General features: G+C 36.3%; 1 protein-coding gene across 1 annotated transcript in view; it reads left to right on the top strand.

Moving 5' to 3' along the window:
* The window catches only part of ADGRB3 (adhesion G protein-coupled receptor B3), a 463,861-nt gene that overhangs the window by 192,459 nt on the left and 255,155 nt on the right, over positions 1 to 16,247 (top strand). Inside the window, exons 4-6 of the mRNA XM_061989823.1 lie at positions 6,031 to 6,195; positions 9,697 to 9,861; positions 10,736 to 10,900. Of these exons, the coding sequence (XP_061845807.1) occupies positions 6,031 to 6,195; positions 9,697 to 9,861; positions 10,736 to 10,900 (495 nt within the window). The remainder of the gene's footprint in view (positions 1 to 6,030; positions 6,196 to 9,696; positions 9,862 to 10,735; positions 10,901 to 16,247) is intronic.

Below are 16,247 nucleotides of genomic sequence, written 5' to 3'. Positions count from 1 at the left end.
CACTTCTAAACAGTCTAACACAAAAAAAGTTCTCAATATTTCTCAGATCTGAAAGGAGCTGTTTCCTTACACTTGAACTCCTACTTCAGAGTCCAACTTTTGTTTCCAGATACCTGGTATAAGCAGTGGCTACCAAGTCTCCATGTAAAAGTGATACCAGCAAGCGGTTTTCCATATCAGATCACCATAGCTGGTTCTGATTATGTGTTTTGAGTTACCTTTCCAAAATAGTATTCTGGATTTAATCTTGGATATTGTTTCACATAATTACAGTGATCTTATTAATTTATGCTGGTTTCTGTCTGTTTACAGGGTCACTACTGTGTGACAGTGTGCAACATAAGCAATTCAGAAATGTGCGTTTTCTTGTTACAACTGCCATTAATTTTACAAACATCCTTTAAATCATTAGGCTAAATATCCTCCGTCTTCATTATATTAAGTATTCCAACTCAGAGACTTGCATAATTCATCCTTATCCCTGGTCCATGCATAAAAAAATGCATAGTTTGTATATTAGTATAATCAAAACACACATTTGACAAAAAAAAACCCAAACATACACATAAATAGCTGGGATCTGGCCTGTGTACCCAGACCTATACCACTCATTCCGTACTTTTGAACTCTGTTGACACAGCAACTAGAAGCAGTAAATGTATAAAACTGTAGCAGTTGTCACTCCTTTTAACCTAAGAATTGGAAAACTATATTCATAGTCATTATTCATATTCGTTATATGCTTACATGATTAGTAAAAGCCAGCATGGGGCCAGAATTTTGAGAGCTGGAATAAAGTTATCCCTTCAAAGTTACAAAGTAAGCAGAATGACCTAATAGATTCTAATTCAAGCATCTATCCACAGGCTTCAAAGCAACCTGTTAAACTTGCAAATGCCATTGCAAAGCTTCCAGATTATTTTCATCTGCTGCCTTCCTATGTTCCCTTTAGTGTCCAAGATACTCTCTGGGATGTTAGGGAATATATCTATTTTTGATCTCACTGTCCAGGAAAATTTTGAAAGTAGGATTCAGCAGTTTCACCATTAGATGTGTTAGTGTTGAAATGCAATCTTAAAAGGTCAAAATAGTATTCCTGATTATTAATGTAAAGTCATTGTTACGGTTTTGTCCAGGCAGCAGTGAAGCCAGTCTCTTGCTCACTGCCTCCCCATCCACCCCCACCCTCATTAGGATGGTGGAGGCCCCAGCAAAATGGGAGGAAAAAAGATAACCAAGGATTGAGACACGGGCAGGGAGGGCTCACTGCCAATTATGGTTCCAGGCAAAACAGACTCCAGTACTTAACTTAGAAAGTAGGAAAGTTTATTCTACTACCTACAAGAAACAGAACAACAAAAAGCAAAAAGGGAGTAGGAAAATTACAATCCGAGCTTTAAGATCTCCCTCCCCCATCCCTCCTTTCTTCCCAGGCCCAGCTCACTGCTCTCCATATTTCTACCTCCTCCCACCTCAGCAACTCAGGAGGGCAGGGAATGGGGGATGTGGTCAGTCTCTCACAGATGGGCTCTGCTGCTTCTCTCTCAGATGAAGAAGGGTAGAAGAAAGATAGGAGCAAGAAGGAACAGGAAGAACCCGCCTCTTCTTAAAAAGTGATCATGAAGGTGCCCAGTTGGCCTGGACCTAGAACTGGGTCTGGCTCAGAGCTGGGGAGACTTTCAAGCAACTTCTTACAGGAGTCATCTTTACAGTCCCTTCCCCCTTACCAGAAACAGCTGCCATGTCAAACCATGACAGTCATGAAGGAACAATTATTTACAAAATGTTTTGTTTATTTATCCTTGTTCTGGATGAATACTATTTCAGGTGCTGAAGTTCAATAAATGCTTCAGTTTTTTCTTGTAATCAAGAGCCGCCTAGAAAAGTGCAGCATAGTAGGCAGCAAAATATAGCTCAGGTAATAGATAACCTTTCTTTATCTCCTTTCTTTTCTCAGTGCTCATGTCGATAAAATTTGGCCATATTGCTGAAATGTTGCACATTTTGATACATTCTGTGCCTGCATTGTACACTAACAAAATTATTACAGAGAAATTTTCTGTATTTTTTTTAGTTCCTGAAGCTTTATTGTTAGTACTCCATGATCTGGAAGTTCAAGTCTTCACTTCAGAGGAAGACAGTGAGGAAGAGTCAGGTTTATAATTAGAAAGAAGCATGGCAGAAGGAGAGTAGCTATGTGGCTTAACAATCAAAGTTAAAGGGCAACTGTCAGAAAGCTTGCTGTGTTTATGTATTATGGATTCAAGAAGGATTTTTGACTGGACAATTTAAGCTGTTCTAAAGGAAACTACTGCACTTGAGTTTAAATTTGTTCATACAAACTCTCAAATTTTAAAAATTCATTTAATGTAGCATCTCCTTAAATGCAGCTATTCAGCCATGTTAAGGTACTATGGATATGATAGGATAGTTTGGGTTGGAATGGACCTTTAAATGCCATCCCCTGCAATCAGCAAAGCCATCTTGCACTAAATCAGATTGTTCCGAGCCCTATGCAACTTGACCTTGAATGTTTCCTGGATGGGGTATTCACCACCTATCTGAGTAACCTGGTCCAGTGTTTCACTGGAATCTACCCTCTTTTAGTTTAAAACCATTACCGCTTGTCCTATTGCAATGGGCCCTGCTGAAAAATTTCTCCGTATCTTTCTTATAGACTCCCTTTAAGTATTGAAAGGCTTCAATAACATCTCCCTGGAACCTTCACTTCTTCAAGTTGAACAACCCCAACTCTCTCAGCCGTCTTCTTAGGAGGTGTACTCCAGCCCTCTAATCCTCTTCATGGGCCTCCTCTGGATCTGTTCCAACAGTTCCATGTCTTTCCTGTGCTGATTACTCCAGAGTTGGATGCAGTATTTCAGGTGGAGTGTCAGAAGAGTGGAGTAGAGGGGTAGAATCACCTCCCTGACCTGTTGGCCACACTGCTTTTGATGCAGCCCAATGTCTATGTAATTGATTAAGATACTAAACAGTACCAGACCACTACTGCTTACAGTGAAACTTCAGTGGCCGTTATAGTTTTTCAATATCTCTTCAATTTAAAGCTGAATAAATTAAAATTATTTAAACCCCAATAAAAATCTCCCAAAATATGCTTGCGGAATGAAGGCCAACATGGCCTCACGCCTTCTTCCACTTCACAGCAGTTGTGTATTGTGAACACTGTGGGTGTTCACTTCAACATGATTAGGTTCACAGAGTGATAGAGAGAAGAGAAAGATGCTCTGCACTAATCTAAACTCGATGTGCTAGCAATGTTTTTGACAGATAAGTTGGCAATAATCTGAATATTTTTATCCCAAATGATGAATCTTGCATCTGAAACTGTGTAACAGAAAACAGTAACTCCTCTGTGGGCCAGCTCTCCATCTGGTATAATTTGGCATAGCTCATCTGGCTAAAATTCATCAGACGCTATAGGGTTTTTTGCATTTAGAAAATGGTATTAAAAAATAAAATGTAAACAAAATATCAGAAAAAAATTTCAAAGATAAGAAATTAAGATATTGTTTTAAATTTGATCTGGATAATATTGGACACTTCTCTAATGCATTGAACAGATCAGTTCTCCTTGATATTTATATAAAACATCATTATATCCAATCTAAACCTCCCCTGGTACAATTTGAGGCCATTTCCTCTCATTCTTTCACTTTTTACTTGGGAGAAGAGACTAACACTCTCTTTGCCACAACCTCTTTCCAGGTAACTGTATAGAGGGATAACGTGTTCCCTCAGCCACCTTTTCTGTAGGCTGAACATCAGCAGCTCCTTCAGCTTCTCCTCATAAGACTTGTTCTCTGGACTGTTATGCCAGCTTTGTTGCCCTTCTTTGGACATACTTCAGCACCTCAATGTCATTCTTATAGTCTTATGAGTCTTGTGTGACTTAAACTCTGAAAAACATAGTGTCAAGACGTTTCTAATTATTTTTTTATGGAATAATCTTTTTCTAATTTTGATTAGTTTTGTTTTGATATGTTTTATACTTTCTGAAGTTCTTGTTGCACCTGAGTGTCTTAATCAACTGTTGTGGCATCAGGAGATGAAATTACATTGGTTTTATTACTGATTACTGTTTAGAATATCATCTGATGAAGTGGCTTCTCATTAATTTTTCTCATGGGATAAAAAATTTTGAGTCTTAGAGATATGTCTGGAATCAGAATCTATTACGTTACCAATGAGGAAAAAAAAGTCTTCAGATCATATGGCTACATCAGAGTAACTGTCCAAAGGTGAAACATAAGGGATTATATGCAGATACAGTCATCAATTTACTAGTTTTAGCGGAGTTAGATTTTGACCAGAATGTCACAGTTAATCCATGTTCCTAAAATAAGTAGACTAAAATCTGTCACTTTACCATTAATTTGGAAGGCTCCTGAGGGCTGGGGTTTTTTTTCCCTAATATAATGCAGATTGATGTGATATTTAGAATAAGTTAATTTTAATGAAGGATATGCAGTAATTATAGTGCTTTTTGACCACTTATACATAACCAACTAAAGACCTTTCATCAACTGAGCTGTTGTCTAGTGGGTTAAAATCTTCCTTGAATGAAGCTTGACATTTTCTGTCAGGTGTGGTTTCTCAGAAGTCAGCTAAAAAAACTTTTTACTTCACCATGCCATCTGCAATGACAATTTTCCTTACTTTTAATGAAATGCAATGGAACTCACTTACATGCAGAATTTCCCTTGATCTTACTGATGATTTTGTGATAAGGAGATGAATGCCAGGGAGATGAATGTCCTTGCAACTGAATTTCACCTCAGGAAATGTTTTTCTGATCCCTACAAGAAAAGGATTTTATTTGTAGAAACTGGGCAGGTGATACGTGCCTTCAGGGCAAAATGAGAAGTTCTTTCACAGTGATGAAAAAAAGTGAGGACAAACCAGAAAATCTATTTCTTCTGTAATGTTGGGAATCATTACCAATGATACACTGAGGTGTTATATACTATTTCACCCTCCAGACAGCCTTCAAACAGACAGGGCTGCAAAAATACACAGTTATGTGATACTGAATGTGATGCTCAGTCTGGGTAAAAAGTCTGGATTTTTCTTAAATGCTTGGCATTACCACAGTTCTCATTACTGCATTCCTTTTCTCACAGAGCCTAATTTAAACCTGTGCAGCTGCTTTTATTTAAGCAGGGAAAAAAAAATAACTAAAGTTTAGAGTATTTTTCAGTTTATAAAGAACTGGTTTACCAATGCATGGATGAAATTGTCTTACCAATATATGCTTAACTATAACATTTTAGAGAACTTGCTGAAAATTTAACTCCAATTATTTGGAGGAAAAGGAAAGGCGTATGGTATGTAAGCTCACATGGGTATTACATCTACAGTCAAAATAAATAAGGTAGAGAAAGGTGCATCTTCTGTTATTCTTTATGTTGATTTTATGAAGTACTTGTATATACAAATATTGGTATGTGTTTATAATTTATTGTGTACTCTGAAGGTGTTTGAAGTTTGTTGCGATAGAGTGATGCATGTATTACTGAATATGATAAAGCAATGAATATGGTCGTGTAAGGAAATAGCGCAAATCTCTTTTGCTTATGTGGTCTTGGATTTTTGGGGAAGATAATCAAGCACAGGTGCAGCCATGTTACCACCAGAATTTAAGCAAATGAAACAACTGTAAGACAACAGCCTCTATGTGATGATGATATAGTAAGGAATTATTGTATTTATTCCTATATTTTCAAAAGGAAGCTTGATTTTGATTGCTTCAAGGTTTTAGATTTGCCTTGATAAATAAAGTACATGCCTGATTTTCACAAATACTAACCTCCTAAAAATTTTGGAGAAAATATACTTTTTTAATTTAAATTAGCTAAATTTTAGAAAGGATTTATTTGCCAATGCTAAATTTTACATGTGTACTAATTTCCCTGAAGCTGGCAAAATGTAAAAGATTGGTCTTGTTTATTTTGAAGTCCTTCTGCTACTTGTGTGTCTGTTTCTGGTTAAAATCTGTTTGGTTTGTTGCAGTACATGGCGTTTGGGAGGAATGGTCACCTTGGAGTTTGTGTTCATTCACATGTGGTCGAGGCCAAAGAACTAGGACAAGGTCATGTATACCTCCCCAGTATGGGGGAAGATCATGTGATGGACCTGAAACACAACATAAACCTTGCAATATTGCACTCTGCCCTGGTGAGCTCATATAGCAACTCTCTGCTTTGTTACGGTGCATTCAATGTGGATTGTTTGTGATTTCTCTTACTACCTTTTGCACACAGGAAAAATGGGGTAATAATGTTCATATTTCTGACTACAGTGAACATATTTCTTTTCAAGGTACTACACAAACAGGCAATCCTTAGTTTTTTCAAGATACTTTCTGTGTTGGGCGTAGTATGTTGTGTAGGAAATATTGATTCAGGATGGGTCTGGAAGAACTAAAAGGCAAAGAGCTTTCTGAGTGTGGCTTCAAGGGAGACATTAAGAGTTCACAAAGTTTGTGTCCACCGTATCTGTATGAATTATGTTTGCTTAGGGGTTCACTGTAATTGTGTAACCATCATACAAAAAACATATTTGGGAAACTGTGAAATTTTCTTTGTTATTAATCAAAATGAATACTATGTACATGTGTGCAGAGAGAAAGGCTGACACAAGCTAGAGTGTTATTTGAATCCCAGTTAATCCATGACAGTAAAGATTGTAAATGCCTCATTTCTGGGACTTAGTTGCTAATCCACTTTCAAGAAACTACCCCTAAATAAGTAAACTATGCATGGGCTTCATGTTAAACCTTTCATCCAATGAAATTAAAACTAACTAAAAAAACCCACCTGTTCTAATGAAATTTTATTATTTTTGTTTGTCCATAGTTTATGATTGGTTTGGACCAAAATTTTCAATATGTATGTATACATATGTATGTATAGATGTATATACAAATATTTGTATATATGTATATAATACCTATGTCATATATATTTATATAATAGCTAAGTATTATAGTAAGTTCAATAACCAAAAAGAAGATTGTATATGTTATAATAATTTCTGGTTATTGAACTCGTTGCAATACTTTGGTACTAAGAAGATGTCAGGTTAGCTGTAACATGAGGAATTTCTCTCATGAGTTCTGGTTGACAGTATGAAGGTTGCCTTTGAAGTGGACTTCTTGGATATCCACTGTTCACAACGCTGCTGCAAATAAATTCTCCATGACCAGAGTTCTTCCTGAGAAGGGTGGATAGACAATATGTTAGCAAATATTTCTGTGATGATTTGAAAACAGAGATAAAGGGTAAAACGAAACTTAGTGTCTCACAGAATTAAAACTAAATTTTATATATTTTTATGAAACCTGAATTTTGCTTTTTTTCTGGACAGCAGAGCATACTCCAACTTTAGGGTAAAATTTATGGAAAAGTTTAAGTGTTGAATGCAACTGCAAAAATTTTAAATTAATCCATTTTTTGCCCAAGTTGGCAGCTGTGCTGTTTTACATCTGCCTACACAAAAGTAATTAACATGATATATGAGCATGAAGCAGACTTGACCACAAGAGAAATGCCAAATAAACATACCAGAGAAAAAAAAAAATCACACATTCAGTTCACTTAAGTATGTCAAAGAAACACAAAGATATTGCACCTAATGTGTGAAAATAACCAGTTATTTGAGAATTTGGGATTTTGAACAGTCATTTGTACCTAAATGACTTTCACCAGAGGAAGTTATATACTGGTTACATTTAAAAGTAACAGTTCAAACAGTTCTTTTCTGAATATTAAGATTTGCTGAAACTTTAATGTTCAGTTTTTTTGAGAGAGTCATTTTTTGAACACTTTTAGCAGTATTTCTGAAATAGAAAACTGACACACTATTTGCTCCTAAAGGAGATACATGAAATATATATGAGAAAACACAGAATGAGTTTTCTCCAAAGACACTATAATAATTGATTAGATCTTTCCTACCCAAAATAATACTATATAGCAATGAATAAAACTGAAGAGGATTCACTGAAATGTAATTTCCATAATGTTTTACTCTTCGCATAAAGCTTTTGTGATTAATGAGTGCAACTGTCTTCCATGTTTGGAAAGATTTTCATTTTCTGCTAAATAAATTATCAGGGCACAGCTTCATAGATGAGAGACATCTGCATTGAGAAGTGGTTCTCAAATAGGCAGTACATAGACTAGTAATATAGAACTTTAGTAATATAGTAATATAGAACATAGTAATATAGAACTTTAGGAAAAAACTTCCAAAACTCTCTTGTTTTAATACACTGGTTGTTGAGATCCTGGGCATTACAGATACAGATAGTACCGTTGAACTGTTAGAAGTGTTCTCTGGTTACTGTCAGACACCAGTAAAATAGTTCTTTTCCATATTTCACTGAACAGGAGTGCACTCACACAGATATAGTATGTTAAATCACTAACTTAAAGATTCTGCATCCTATTTTAATAATTAACACCATCAACTTAGGAAGATGTTGTTCCAGCCCTTCTTTAGAAGGATCCTGAAATCAGGAGTTGGCAAGTGCACCAAGTGTAGTTGCTCATTTTCAGTGGTGTTATTTGGTAGCAGCAGTAGTTATAAGTCCAGGAAAAATATTAATCAAAATTGTATTGCAACCTATATTTTGAGTTCATATTGGGTAACTCCAGGTTTAATGAGGAACTGTTGATTGCTGAAGTATAAATGAATGCAGGATTCAGAATTAGCATGACCAGCAATAAGATATTTTATAATGCTTATCTATTTAAAAAAAACCCTCTCTAGTTCTGTTATCTATTATAGACTGTATGATTTTTCACTTGTATGGGAACTTAATTGGTTTATATTTTTATTATTTTTTAAAATATTTTATTTTACCTCAAGAAACTCTCTGATACACAAAGTTAAAAAAAACAATCCTAAACTTTACTCATAGGAATTCTTTTCCAAACCCACATGTATGAGCTAATACAAAATATTAAATACAGAACTAGCCACCATATCTATTTGTTTAAAAACGCAACTTGAAAAATTCAGAAGGAAGATTATGCAATATGCAAACACAAAATTTCTGTCCTCCTACGTTTTATCTTGAGTGTTGAAGAACTGGGATCATTTGCCTTACAGGGAGGAAAAATGATAAAAGTGTATTCGGCATTATAAGTGTAAAGAACAGAGACTGTGTGTGAGGCAAAGTGGTAACTACCGTTTTCCTTTTCCTGTTCAACTAAAGAGACTTAATTGCACAGTCAGCACCAATAGTTTTATAAGCTGACCCATCTGAGTGATCACTATAATAAAATGCTTTGAAGAGCCCAGGGTTTACAGTATGCAAGACTGGCCCCCACTTCTGCCTAAAAAGACAAGAGCAGTCATTCTATTTAAGGCCTTGTTTTTAATAAGACTTTTCAGACTGTATGATATGTGAGCGAAATCATAATTTATCCTTTGTTATATCAGTAGATACAAGAAGAGGAGATGAAGTGTTCTTTACTTGAAGAAAAAGGAAAACAATTTTAAGTTATTTTAAAGTAGCTCATAGGGATGTTTCTGTATTTGATTGCTGTGAGAAATCGGGCCTCTACAGGCTAAGTTGAAGCCACGTAACCTTAGAAGGGAGCCTCGAGGCCTTGCCTGGCTTAGGTAGTAACTCTGCTGTGTCCATCTCTTTTGTGCCTGCTGTGGCAGTTGACGGACAGTGGCAGGAGTGGAGCTCGTGGAGCCAGTGCTCGGTGACCTGCTCCAATGGCACCCAGCAGCGGAGCCGGCAGTGCACGGCAGCAGCCCATGGCGGCTCCGAGTGCAGAGGGCCCTGGGCCGAGAGCCGGGAGTGCTATAACCCTGAGTGCACCGGTGAGTACCCACTGGCAGGGGGGAGCTATGGCTTAGCTTCTCCTGCTCGGGAGAGATGCAGAAGCTGATCTTGCCTGTAGCTGTGAGTCAGGATCTGGGGGTAAGTTACTGGGAATGCTCCCGGGCCACCATGGGCCTCAGCCACCTCCAGAGGGTGGCCTGAGGCCTCGCTTTATTTTATTGGATGAGATAAAAAGCTGAAGAACGCGTCTGGAAAGACTGCAATACAAGCAGCATACCAGCCTGTCAGTTTTATCAACATGTAAAGGGCATTCAGTAGTTTTAGAAAGATATGTTTGAGGCCTAAAAAATTTGATAAAGCATTTTACCAACCTAGAAAGGGAATGTGTATGAATTGATTCCATTTTATGCTGAAACTACTTCATGATCCTCTAGCAGTAGAAAAGCAGCCTTCCAGTGTGGGTAAATTACATTTATACCTACTTTTAAGTGTCGTTAGCACTGTCAGAACGTGTAAAAACCAAGCTACTACAATACCACAAGAAAAAATGTTTTTATTCGTTTTTTTAAAGAGTGTTTATGCACAGTGTAAATGTGTATTATTACCGTGCAATAGCACTGTACAAGTATTATAAAAAAAAAAAATAAAGGGATAATGTTTTGCAGTCAAAATGAAAGTTAATGCATACCAGTTATTTTTACTTTATCTTGAGATGCAAGTAATATAGATGATAATCCCATATTTAGGAGCAAAGTAGAGGCTTTCTCATCTTCCATCTGCCAAAGTCTACCATTCTATCATCGTTAGTTATAACTGGGGAGGCTTTCTTCTCTTACCTATATAAAGAATAATCTAAGTATCCTCATTTGTGACTGTCAATATGTCACCATTGTAACTATATTTTCCAAACAGCAAATGGCCAATGGAACCAGTGGGGCCACTGGAGTGGCTGTTCCAAATCCTGCGATGGTGGCTGGGAAAGGCGGATAAGGATCTGTCAAGGTGCTGCTGTGACTGGGCAACAGTGTGAAGGAACTGGAGAGGAAGTTAGGAAATGCAGTGAACAGAGATGCCCCGGTGAGATGCAAATACAATCACTATTATTATTTACACTACATTGTGGCTTACTTTAATGGTCATCTTTAGAAAAGGAAAGATGTTTGTAGAGCAAAAGACATAAATAGCTGTATCTGGCCTTATTTTAGACAAGTCACTGCCGTTTTTCTTAATAGAACTGTGTTTATGTAGCTAAGTAGCAATGCATCATGTTTTAAATACCATAGTAAGAAAGTTATCAGAAAACCATTTAATTGCCTAGGTATGCCTTTATTATTTGGAGTGGTAATGATTTGCTACAGAATCTCTTTGAATGTACTGTTTCTAAGAGCATCAGAGCTGGTTTTGTAAATGATGGAATTCCTTTTATCCAATGTACAAGAGATGTCTTTGTAATACGTTTAGGATAAATTCCAGTGTGGTAAGTATAAAGGAAAAAGGGAAACTTACTGTAGAGAATGAATGAAAGTGTGAGCAACATTTCATAAAAAGGAAAGTAACTTAAAATTCAAAAGACATATCTCTCATGGCTTAATGTAATGCGTAAATATAGTTCTTTGGAGCACTTTTTACTTTACCCTTCCAATGGGTTTAATACTTTCCCACTGAAATCGAGTAAAAGTCTACTTTTGAGTTTCTTCAAAAGCGATGAATAAACAAAACTAGCTGGTGAATCTGATCATATTTATCTGTAAAGACATATTGTCCTGAAGCAGAAGAATGCATTGTTGGGTAGGTGTAAGATAACAAAATAAGGTGTAAATAGTGTAAGATGTCTTAGCCATTCACTTGGGAAATTATGTGTTCTAAACCACAGCAAGGAAGCAGCAAGAATCCATCTAAGTCTCTCTGACTTGAGACATTTTGGTGGCTAGATCCTTTGATAGACATAGAATCTGTTTAGTCTAGAGAAGAGGAGACCGAGGGGAGATCTTATTAACACTTACAAATATCTAAACGGTGGGTGTCAGGAGGTTGGGACATCCCTTTTTTCTATTGTAGCTAGCAACAGGACAAGGGATAATGGGATGAAGCTGGAAAAGTTCCACTTATATAAACATAAGAAAAAACTATTTCACTGTGAGAGTGAGGGAGCCCTGGCACAGGCTGCCCAGAGGGGTTGTGGAGTCCCCTTCTCTGGAGGTCTTCAAGACCTGCCTGGACATGTTCCTATGTGACCTGATCTAGGTGAACCTACTTCTGCGAGAGGGTTGGACTAAATGATCTCTAAAGGTCCCTTCCAACCCCTACCATTCTATGATTCTACGATTCTATGAAAGGACCTAAATGGCAGAGATGCTTTGGGTCAGGAAATGGGAAATATATCAGATGGGAATTTTGTGTTATCAGGCCCTATTTCTATAGGCAGCATGTTTATCCCATGCCAGCCATTTAAGAACAGTTTTCAAGGTGTTTGCAGTACAGTAGAATAATCAATTTTGTTGCATTGAAAGAAAAAAAAAAGGACTATTTGTAGTTTCAAAGTTATGATACTGGACAGGTTAACAAAATGTAACTTCTCAAATGATCTCTTTAATTTTAATAAAACATCTCTTAGTTTAAAAGCAGTATGAAACAGTATTTGTATTGGATTCCTAAACAAATTATAATTTCTATGGTTAATGCAGACTTCTTCTATAAAACCACAGCACTAGGAGGTTAATGTGAATCTTCTCAACAAGCAGACATTCAGATCAACCATCTTTCGCTTATAAAACCCTTTTGAAATGTTTTACTTTTGTGTATTTAAAAGTAAAACCATGCTGCTGCAGTCCAATTTTCAAAGGTTGCCACCTGCTGTTAATATAATATTTTACAGATGTATTTACAAATCAAATGCACAGACCTTTATTTGCCATTTAGTGAATTTATTTATTTACTTGATTAATTCCATGTTACAGTCAGTATGCATATAGAAACTATAACCTAAAGCACCCCTTTAACAAGCTATACTAGTGCAGAAGATTATAGAATCAGAATGGTAGCGGTTGGAAGGGACCTATAAAGATCATCTAGTCCAAAAACATGAATAAGAGATTTAATTTACCTGTTTCTAGACTGACATTTGCTAAAGCATCTCAGATTAAAGTTATATAAAATTATATACAGATTTACATTTTTGAAACACCAGGCAAAATTGAGAAGTACTATGCAGAGATGATTATTCAAAGTATAAGCAAATTTCATAATTGTATGCTTTTCTTCTATAACCCTAAAATCATTCAGAAAAGATATTTTTCTCAGTGTTTTCTTTTTCTAAGTAAGTCATTGAGAAACATGAGAAACCAAAGTCTTATCTTTTTCTAATATTAGCATTTCTTTGCCATTAACATAGGACCAAGTCCTCAGCTCTGTAGATCTGCATAACATATTTGTAAAGTGAATGAAACTGCACCTGTTTGCATCACTCAGGTCTATAGAACTACAGAAAATGAAATTGTAACTGACATTAAACTGTGGAAACAAAAGGCGATTAAAATGTTTTTTTCCATTTTGCTAGCTGCTGTTAATAAAATACCTTTGAAACAGAGCTGTTGAATGACTGATAAACTTGGCCAGACTTTCTGTAGTTTGAGTACCATATTATCTGAACATTATACAAAATTTTCTTCATAGTAGATCAGTGATTCTATTCAAATGGTTTGGACAAGGACATCAGATACTCCTAGAAGCTGAATATAAGCCACAATAAGATGGGCTTAGAACTGTTATCTGAAAGTCAGTTTCTCAAACAGCTTGGTTTCTGGCCAAATGTTGAGCATCTTTCTTTGGGATCTGTTTCTATTCACAATACTGGATCAAAAAGCAAAGGTCTGAACATCTTTTGACTTTGGTCATTGCTCCTTTGTTGTATCCCAAATGTCTAAAGTTAGATTTCACTCCTAGTAGGTCAGCAATGTTAAGGATTTATTACTCTGCACTCAAAGTACCTTTTTTATCCTTTTGTGGAGGATAACTTCAGAAAATTAGAAACAAATCAGAGAACAGAAAAAAAACTTTCTAGATTTGCTTAGCAGCAAGTCACGCAGGAATGGCTGTGGATAACTTACATGGGATGAATGAACAATTGTTCTGTCCTATAGGACAAAAGGAGACAGTTAGGAAACAAATGAAATTGCAACTCACGGCTAATAAGGAGATACATGGCAAGCTGATCAGGAACTAGTAGAGAAATGTGTAAGAGAAATAAGTCCCATCAAACGTGTCAGTAAAAACTGAGATGTGAGAACTGAGAACAAAGTAAAGTAATATTCATGAGAGAAGACTTCTGGAAATTGAAATAAATAGAACCATGTTCTTACGACAGTTTTAAGAATATATTTGTTTCCAATAATATCGTATCGGTTTCCAGAAATACTTAATTCCATAATAGATAATTCTATAATAATTCTATGTATGTTCTGATATTTGTGCTTTACCCAGCTTTTACTCAAAACAAGTCCTCAACATTTTTCTCATAAGCTCATCGTCAGTGGTAAAATCAAAATATAGGAATATATTTTACTGAAATAATACTTCAAACAATGATAGACTACCTTGTTTCTTAACCAAAAGATAACAACTGCACAAATGCTACTGAAAACAATAGATTATGATTTCCCACTGAGATAGAAGGTTTCTTCAGAAGCAATACTAGCCATGTAAGATAGAATATGAGAAGGGAGGAGATTCAAATAATAGTCAACAGCTAAATAATAAAATCAAACCCTTGGGCTTTGCTTTGTCTCTGATTGCAGCACATTCTACAAGACATTCAAAAGCTTTTTTTTATTGCCTTTACGATAATTATGCCTGTGTCGCTGAATTAGGATTCAAGAGGGAAACTGTAGTTTCATTGTGAGCTACTATGTGCTGTTGGCTAACTTGATTCACCCTTTTATTACTCTTTCCCATATTTGTTAGCAGCCTAGGTAAATTGTAAACTCTGTGAGGTTGTGTGTGTCTCTTGCTTTGTATCTCTGTTGTATAGAGCTTCCTCAGATCCCAGGTGGGTTGATTACCTCTTGGAGATGCATGTCCTCTCACCAGTAATTTTAGAGGAGGGCTGTGCTTCTAGACCACTGACTTTGTTGAGTGCTTGTGCTTATGTGGGATGAATTCAAGCCTATCATTACAGGGGTTTATGGGGGTGAATTTCAACACATGCTCCGTGTGGGAAGATATTGCTGAATCACATCATCAGTGAAAGACAGATCTGCTTTTTATTTGCCAGTTTTAGCAAAGTCACCTCAGTATTTGCTTCTAAATTTTAGCAGTTCTTTATGATCTTCTACACTTAACTCATATTTACCTGTGGGTGTGTTACAAATTAATTATGTCATAGTTACAGAAATACTTGAACTGGTCATTTGCAGAGCCAACAGGGCCAGCAAGGCTTTTTAACTCAGATATAATACCACTCCAGAGTGACTGGAATGTCTCCATGGGCAACATGCGTTGAATTCTCACAGATGCTTTAATGTGGGTGGACACCTGATAAGCAAGCTCTGCCAGATACTATAGCTTTGGGAAAAACTGGTTTGGTTTTTATATGCAGGATTCCTTAATCCAGGGTATTTGCACAATGTGTTTAAAGGCGTAGAGTCAGACAGGGACCAGGAAAACTTCCTTGACTGGGCTAAATGACATCTCTTCCAAGCTCTGACTTATTTCTGCACCTCTTCTATCTCTGGGTCTTGGGAATGCCTTTTACTTTGAACACAGGTGTATTGATTGTCTCTGGAGCTAGGCTAAAGTTAAGACATAATGTTAAGTTCTGCAAAGTGTAATTTGAAAGTACACAAGTAGTACCCTTCGAAAACCATGGGAAATCTCATATTATCTATGACTTACTAACAATAAAGACAAGATATGGTGTACATAAATACACACATTATGTATTTCTTTCAGAAAAGGAACATTTAACATTTAGTATTTGAAGGGAAGTAAGAGCTTTAGTTCTGATAATCAACACCTAAAGTGTTGATTAGTGAACACAACGTGTTTCAAATGGGCACAGCTGCATGACAAATATACTTCTCAAAGAGCTTTAAGCTTTAGGAAATGTATGTTAATTTGCACTCCCCAAATCAGAACATTTCTTTTGTTTATAAGGTTAATAGAATGGTAGTTGCATTTGCTTATGTCACCAGATGGCTTATGTTTATCAAAATCTGGTTTTTCTCATTGTTACACTGGATTGATGGATTTGCTTTTTGAACATGTCTGAAGCAGGGTTAGTATTGTAGATTACAAATGTAACTGACTTTCTTTGAGTTTTGCTGTTAATGGTTCTCTTGCTCTTTTAGCAGCACCAACTGTCTTAATTTACAATTCAAGAATGCTGATTGTGAGACAAATTTATCAAGCAATTTTTCTGCCCAACTAT

The sequence above is a fragment of the Colius striatus genome, chromosome 2 (assembly GCF_028858725.1).
Source record: "Colius striatus isolate bColStr4 chromosome 2, bColStr4.1.hap1, whole genome shotgun sequence".
NCBI lineage: Eukaryota > Metazoa > Chordata > Aves > Coliiformes > Coliidae > Colius > Colius striatus.
This window is presented reverse-complemented; position numbering and strand designations above follow the sequence as displayed.